Raw genomic sequence first — 8,404 nt, 5'->3', positions numbered from 1 at the left:
ATTCCCTGGTGGCTCAGACAGTAAAGCATCAGCCCCGCAATGCGGGAGACCCAGGTTTGATCCCTTGGTCAGGAAGATCCCCTGGAGAAGGAAATGGCAACCCACTCCAGTACTCTTGCCTAGAAAATTCCATGGATGGAGGAGCCTGGTGGGCTACAGTCCGTGGGGTCGCAAAGAGTTGGACATGACTGAACAACTTCGGAGAAGGCAATGGCACCCCACTCCAGTACTTTTGCCTGGAAAATCCTATGGACAGAAGAGCCTGGTAGGCTGTAGTCCATGGGGTCGCTAGAGTTGGACACGACTGAGCGACTTCACTTTCACTTTTCACTTTCATGCATTGGAGAAGGAAATGGCAACCCACTCCGGTGTTCTTGCCTGGAGAATCCCTGGGATGGGGAAGCCTGGTGGGCTGCTGTCTATGGGGTCGCACAGAGTTGGACATGACTGAAGCGACTTAGCAGCAGCAGCAGCAGCAGAACAACTTCACTTTTTTTCTTTTCTTTTCTAATACATGAAGTCCATCAGAAGCATTTTGTTTCTGGCAGGGCCAATAGCACACTTAAGGGTCAAGTCACCTCTCCTCCTCTCTGACATAACGTACTGCTCAGAGACTCAGGACTATCTCACATTTCTCACAAAATCTACTGGTCCACTGCACTGATGACATCATCCTGATTTAATCTGATGAGCAAGAAGCAGAGAGTACTAGAGATGCTTTGTAAGACATACACAGACTAGAAAGTGGGAGATTTACTCCATTAAAATCTAGGGATGTAAAACCTCACTGAAGTTTCTGGAAGCTCAGTGCTGTACAGAATGTAAAGTTACCCTCTTCAAGGTGAAAGACAGCTGCACCTATATCAGCCACCTCTAAAAATGTCTGGTTGTACTCTTTGGGATCGTGGAATATATATCACAGGCAAGTGTGCCACGTTGGCCCATCAACTGTGTAACTCGTGAGGCTGCCTGTTTTGTGTGGGGATCTGGGCAGGAGATAACTCTGCAGTGAATCCAGGCTGCTCTCTCACTTCCAACTGGGCCTATGACCCAGCAGATCCAATAATGCTCAAAATGTCTGTGGGAATTGGTGAGGCTGTGTGGAGTCTCTGCCCAGCACTGATAGGGGATCACTGTGCAGAACTCTAGGGTTTTATAGAAAGGCCAGGCCCTCTTTTTTCCGATAACCATTCTCCTCTGGAGAGGCAGCAAAGGAAAATTCTCCAAGTAGGCAGAGCTTGGAGTGGCACAGCTAATTTTTCACAATTTTCCCCCCAACTTTATTGAGAGATCATTGTGTAAGTTGAAGGTGTACAGCATGATTTGGTACATGTATGTGTTGCAAAATGTTGACCACAATAAAGTTAACGAACACATTCTCCACCTCACAGAATTTTCATTTTGTTGTTGTGGTGGTGAGAACGTTTAAAATCTACTCATAGCAACTTTCAAGTGTACACTACGGTAGTATTAACTCTAGTCACCGTGCTTTACCTTAGATCTGAGAACTTATTCATCTTCTAACCAGAAGTCTGTGCCCTTGATCACCAGGTCTTCTTTTACCTCAGCCCCTGAAAAACACCATCCTTCCCATTCTATCTCTTCAGCTTTTTTTGAGTCTACACAGAAGTGAAATTACACAGTATTTGTCTTTCTCTGTCTGATTTATTTCATTGAGCATAGTGCCCTCAAGGTATACCCACATTGTCCCAAGTGGCAAGATTTCGTTATTTTTCATAGCTGAGTAATATTCCATTATATATATATTATATACTATATCTTTTTTATCCATTCATCCCCCGAAGGACACTCAGCTTGTTTCCACGTCTTGGTTATTGTGAGTAATGCTGCTGTGACATGGATGTGCAGAAAACTCATCAAGATAGTGATTTGATTTCCTTCCAATGTATACCCAGAAATGGAATTGCTGGATCCTATGGCAATTCTATCTTTTTTTAATTATTTTTTTTAACTTTTGGCCACATCATGGGGCTTTCCTGATTGCTCAGATGGTAGAGAATCTGCCTGCAATGCAGGATACCCAGGTTCGATCCTAGGTTGAAAAGATTCCCTGGGGAAGTGAATGGCAACCCACTCCAGTATTCTTGCCTGGAGAATTCCAAGGACAGAGGAGACTGAGGGTTATAGTCCATGGGGTCGCAAAGAGTTGGACATGACTGAGCACCTAGTGTTGTTGCTATCACTGGGGCATTCAGGATCCTAGTTCCCCAACCAAGCTTAGAGCCTTAATCACTGGACCACAAGGGAAGTTCTGGCAACTCTATTTGTTTTTTTTTTCATTTGCACAGTCCAGGTCTTTATTTTTACACCCATCAGGCCATGAATTCATAGGGAATGGGCTCCAACAGTTCGGGTTCCTTTCCATTGGTCCTCACAAAGTGTGCTTCTCTGGGTGGAGCAGGCTGACGCTTCAGCTGAACCCAAGTCCCTTTCTCTTTGGCTTCCTTCTTTTTCTGATCATTTTCCTTCACACGTTTCAAGAAGCTATCTCGGCTCTTAGAGTGCTTAATATGCTCGATACGCACATTAATTCTCTTGGCAAGAATCTTGCCCTTAACTTGTTTGTTTACAATGATGCCAACAGCATGCTGGGTGACACTGTAGACTCTTCCAGTTTTGCCATGGTAACATTTGTGGGGCATTCCTTTTTGAACAGTACCCATTCCCTTGATATCTACAATATCACCCTTCCTGTAGATTCGCATGTATGTGGCCAAAGGAACAACTCCATGTTTTCTGAAAGGCCTGGAGAACATGTAGCAGGTGCCCTGCCTCTTTCCCTTTGTGTTGGTCATCTTGGCGAATCAGCCTGAGGGGCCGGGAGAGAGACGAGAGGCGGCGGGAGCCACGCGCTGGCCTGGCAACTCTATTTTTAATTTCTGGAGGAACTTCCATACTGTTTTCCAAAGTAGTTGCACCAATTTACATTCCCACCAGCAGTACAGAAGTCTTCCCTTTTCTCCACATCTTCGCTAACACTTGTTATCTCTTGTCTCTTTGGTGATGGCCTTTATGACAGGTGTGAGGTGATCTTTCATGGTGGCTTTGATTTGCATTTCTCTGATGATTAGTGGTGTGCATCTTTCCATGAACCTGTTGGCTATCTGGATGTCTTTGGAAAAATGTCTATTCGGGTCCTTTGCCCATACTGAAATAGAATTAAATTTTCTGCTTCCTCTCCCTCCCTCTTATTACTTTATATAGCAATCCTTTTGATGCATAACTTTACAATTTAGTCTCTGGATCACAGACTATTCAAGTGGAACTATGACATTTAGAGGAGAAATTAACATTATCAACACCATGGCTGTCATCAGAGATGATTAAAAAGGCTTTGCGGGGAATTCCCTGGCAGTCCAGTGGTTAGAGTTTGGCACTCTCACTGCTGGAGCCCAGGTTCAATCACTGGTCAGGGAACTCAGATTAAAAAAAAAAAAAAGGCACTTGGGGATTGGCCTCTCTCCTCCTTGGGGAGAGGGTGGAGCATATTTTTAGGGAGGATGCTGGCATTTGGTCCAGCAGAAACATACAGTCATCACCATTGCTGATGGAAGTTCAAATACATGTAGAAGGGTTCGGACTGAGACTGAGAAGCTGAAAGGCATACAAACCCAGAGCTCGGCCACACTGGGCTTTCAATACTTCCTCCTCTTCTGACTGTCTGTCTGTTGGCTTCCACAAGTAGGCGCCCTAGAGGAAGACTGAAAGGTTGGAGTCCTGTCTGCCTTTGGTTCCTCCGGTTGACCTGACCCTTCCCCCAAGCCTTGGCAACAGCCACTTGGCAATAGCTTGGCGGCACCCTCTCCCTGGGCTCTGATTTCCAACTCTGCAGGGCTCCTTCCCTGAGCTTTGAGGCCTGTATCCAAGCTCTTTCTTGAGTTCTTCCAGCCTTGAAGGTGGCACAGGCTCCCTGTGGCCATTGCCTCCTGCTGCCTGGCTAATCAATTCTCTGTATTATATCCTAAATTAAACCCCCAATGCCGAGAAGCATCAAAAGAAGATGCTCAAGCCCAGCGATTATCAGAGAAATGTATATCACATGAAAACAACAGTGAGATACCATTTCTACCCATTAGACTGGCAAACACACACAAGCACAGATAATATGAAATAAATGCTGGCAGAGATGTAGGGCTACAGGAGCCTTTGTGTACTGCTGCTGGAAATACGGACTGGCACGGTCATTGTGGAGAAGAATTTGTCAGTATCTAGTTCAATTAAGTATGTACACACCTGGCCTAAGACCCTATAATACTGTGTCACCTAAGATCCAAGGTATATGCTGTCATGTGAGACAAAGTTTGCTGTAGCTTTATTTTCGGTGACAGGGAGAAGCAGGTAGGACACTAGGGAGCACTGTGGGCCCAGGGGTTGGGACTCTGTGCTTTTGCTGGGTTCAGTCCCTGGTGGGAGAACTAAGATCCCACAGGCTATAGGGCACAAGCAAAAAAAAAAAAAAACAACCAACCAAACAAAAGATTTACATGTAGACCCAGTGTCATAAAGAGAGCCTCAAAGCATGAGGCTGAGTGACTTCTGTGGCCAGCAAGGACAGAGTAAGCCATCTGAACCCCAGCTTTCACTGAGAACAACTAGGCAAGCTCAACAACGCATGAAAACATTTGCTGGAAAACGTGCAAGTGATAACAGGTAGTGAAGACTCATGAGGCCAAGGTATGGAAGAGGGAGCAAAGTGAGAGAGACATGAGCTCAGCATTTAAGGATGTTTATCCTCTAAGGCCACCTGCTTGGGTCCCACGGGGTCAGAGAAGCTGAGCAGAGCTGTGGACAGACTTACAGGGCAGAGGGTCCAAACCTGGAGTTCAGGGCCCACCAAAGATCTAAGAGTGAGTGTAAGGTGGAACTAGAATAGCCCTTGACAAGACTGCAGTCCTGTCCCCTAAGGGACTATACTCAAGATCTGAGCTATTTCAATCCCCAGAAACTGGATTCAGGAAATCCGGGATTTCTCATGTACCAGCTGTCCACCAGATGCAAGTATAGATTGTCTCTGGAGGAAAGAGTGGAGTCCTAACCGCAGGACCACCAGGGAATTCCCTATTTGTAGATTTGTTGATGAAGGCCATTCTGACCTATGTGAGAAGATATGTTGTCCCAGTTTTGATTTGCATCTCTCTAAAAGATTCTTTACATAGGACTACAACTTTCCAAGATATTTGCTGAAACTGACTCCTGATGAAAGATCAAAGAGGAATTTCAAAAATACAGCATCACTTGCTTCCTTTTAGATCAAAGAGCAAAATGAATATCTTGATTGTGTGACAATTCCTTTAAAAACCCTTCCTCCACTCTTGACAATATATCGTTGCTCTCTACCATGAGCTTTATTAACATAAAACGTTAAAATAGTCGATATATACATTGTGCCCAGCAAGTAAATTGGCAATCTGACCTAAATTCAACAAGATAAACCAGAAGCAAGATAATTTACCAAATTAAAGCCCTTTAAATATTATTGCATATGGTATTCATTCCATGATGCAAGGGGTAGCGTTTTGTCCTTACTGGAATGGACAGTCAGTGTGGCCTCCTCTGCCATGGAATTGACTGGTGTCACCCTCTAGCGTGAAACAGCTGGCTTGGTGGGTAGGAGGGTGGCAGGCCCTCTTTCAGACTCAGTTGTCATTCCAGCTGGGTGGCGACACCTCTGAGGCAGGGCCAGGGTCTCCAGAAGGCTGTGTATACAAAGCTGTGTACATTTTGACTCAGCGTTCGGTGTATGGAGCTGTTTCTCTTGCAGCCAGGATTCGTGGCTGTGGGCATCAGGGGCTGGAAGCTTCCTAATCCCTTGACTTTGTGCTCTGCTGGGCACAGAAAGTTAACCATCAGAGCCACCAACAATAGATGAGAGCTCCGACCTCTCCACAGCCTCTCCAACAATTGTTTTTATCCTGGCCATTCCAGTGAGTGTAAAGTGATATCTCATTCTGGTTTTCAGTGGTGTTTCCTGGGACTTCCCTGGTGGTCCAGTTGCCAAGACTCCACACTCCCAATGCAAGGGATCTGGGTTCAGTCCCCGGTTGGGGAACTATATCCCACATGCTGCAGCTAAAGACTCTACATGCCACAACTAAGACCCGGTGCAGCCAAAGAAATAAAAATTCTGTTGCCTGAGGGATAAATAGGATGCATTGTTTTTCACATGTTTATTATCCACTCATATGTTTTCTTTAGTAAACTGCCAATTTAAATCTTTTTTCTGTTTTTTATATTGTGATTTCACAAATAGGTAGTGACACTGATCCAGCCAAGATACTGAAGGAGGAAACAGACAGAACAGGCTCCATCTTGAAAGCAGGACTCCATCTTGGGCCGGACTGTGGACTTTGAGCTATATGCCCAGTATCTGTGGAAACAACATACCAATTGGAAAACCAGGTCCCTGGAAGAAAGAGCCCCAGGGCTCGTACCTAGACTCTCTGCTGCCTAAAAGAATATCCTAATTATCTGTGTAACCAAATAGAATCATACATTCTATTATGCTTATTGGGGTATGATCACAGGCCTATTGATAATTGTCCACTGTTAACTACCTAAGCTTAAGGCGTATGAATCATGGGTTAACTTTCATTGTATCTTTCTTTTCCTTTGTTCAGACTAGTTTCAGGGAATTTGGGGAGGTGGGTTTGGACACATACACTTAGGGTATATAAGGTTTTCACAAAAACTGGTCGGGGTCCTTGGCTAAGAGGAGACTCTGTAATAAGCTGCACTCCACTATCTGCACTGGCCTTCTGAGTGAGTTTGTTTCCCGGAATGCATGGCTACAACACTACCTTTCCATCACCTCGAGATTCCCTTCTGTCCCTTTTATAATCACACCCCATTTCCCCTGCCTCCAGCCCTTCCATATTCCTTGGTAATCAAGATCTGTTTGGTTTTGTTTTTAGCTGTGCAGCACATAGAATCTTATTTCCTTAACTAGGGACCCGTGCTCACTGCAGTAGACACCTGGAATCTTAACCAATGGCCTGCCAGGGAAGTCCTGGGATTGCTTTTCAACACTGAGCACAATCCTCTGGAGATTCTTCCAAATTATTGAGCGTATCACTAGTTCCTTCCTTTGTATTTCTGAGGGCTCCATAGTGTAGATGGACCACAGTTCTTTAATCATCCATTATTGAAAGACATTGGAGTTCTTCACAATTCTGGGCTATTATAAAGGAGCTACATACTGCTATAAACATTCATGTACAGATTTTTGTGTGAAAGTAAATCTATATTCTCTAGCATAAATGCCCAGGACTACAATTGCTAGGTCATACAGTAGTTGCATGTTTACTTTTATAAGAAACCTGCCAAACTGTTCTCCATAGAGGCTGTACCATTTTGCATTCCCATCAGCACATAGGAGTGATTCAGTTCTCTGTACCCTCACTGACATTTGGCGTTGTCACGATTTTTTTATTTTACTATTCTGACAGGCGTGTAGTGATAATCTCATTATGATTTTAGTTTGCCTTCTCCTATTGGACAATGATGCTGAACATCTTTTCATGAGCTTAGTGGCCATCAGTGTACCCTCTTTGGTGAAAGATCTTTTCATATCTTTTGCCCATTTTCTACTTGGATTGATTTACTGTTGGGTTTTGAGTTCTTAATATATTTACAATACTAATCCTTTCTCAGATATATGGTTTGTAAGTATTTTCTCCCAGTCGGTAGTTGGTCTTTTCATGCTCTCACTTAACAGAGTCTTTCAGAAAGCAAAAGCTTTTAAATTCTAATGAAGCCTGATTTATTAATGTTTTCTTGTATGGATGGTCTTCCCAGGTGGCATGGATCATTCTTTTGGTGTCAAATTAAGAACTCTTAGCCTAGCCCTAGGTCCCAAAGGTTTTCTCTTTTTTTTCCCTTGAAAGTTTTATATTTATGTCCATGATCCATTTTGAGTTAATTTTGAGAATATAGTGTGAAGCTTAGAGACTTAGGTCAAGGTTTATTTTATTTTTTAAAACTACTCTGAACGTTTAAAATGTGTTTGTTTGTTCTGGCTGTGCTGGATCTTAGTTGCATCATGCAGGATCTTTTGTTGCATCACAACGGACTCCCTAGTTGTGGTGCTTGGACTTAGTTGCCCAGTGGCAAGTGGGATCTAAGTTTCCTGACCAGGGATCCAACCTGTGCCCCCTGCAGTGGAAGCAGAGAGTCTTAACACTGGACTGCCAGGCAAGTCCCTAAATGATATTGCATTGTAGATTTTGGTGTCCACATGTTTATATTTAGTATATAGAAATACAACTGATTTTTGTGGTATTCTGCAGCCTCGTTAAATTTCCTGTATTAATTCTAGGAGCTTCTTGGTACACACTTTGAGATTTTACACATAGACAACTATGTCACCTACAAATTGGTACAGCTG

At 43.9% G+C, this 8,404-nt stretch overlaps 1 protein-coding gene across 1 annotated transcript; it reads right to left on the bottom strand.

Annotated features, from left to right (window-relative positions):
• Positions 1 to 2,284: 2,284 nt before the first annotated feature.
• LOC101902561 (large ribosomal subunit protein eL21-like) lies at positions 2,285 to 2,881 on the bottom strand. The gene has a single exon (XM_010821587.3). It carries the CDS (start codon positions 2,814 to 2,816, stop codon positions 2,334 to 2,336), a length of 483 nt encoding a protein of 160 aa, XP_010819889.1. The 5' UTR covers positions 2,817 to 2,881; the 3' UTR covers positions 2,285 to 2,333.
• Between the last annotated feature and the right edge of the window lie 5,523 nt (positions 2,882 to 8,404).

The sequence above is a fragment of the Bos taurus genome, chromosome X (genome assembly GCF_002263795.3).
Source record: "Bos taurus isolate L1 Dominette 01449 registration number 42190680 breed Hereford chromosome X, ARS-UCD2.0, whole genome shotgun sequence".
NCBI classification, from domain to species: domain Eukaryota; kingdom Metazoa; phylum Chordata; class Mammalia; order Artiodactyla; family Bovidae; genus Bos; species Bos taurus.
The sequence above is the reverse complement of the archived record's forward strand: the minus strand, read 5'-3'. Positions and strand labels throughout refer to the sequence as shown.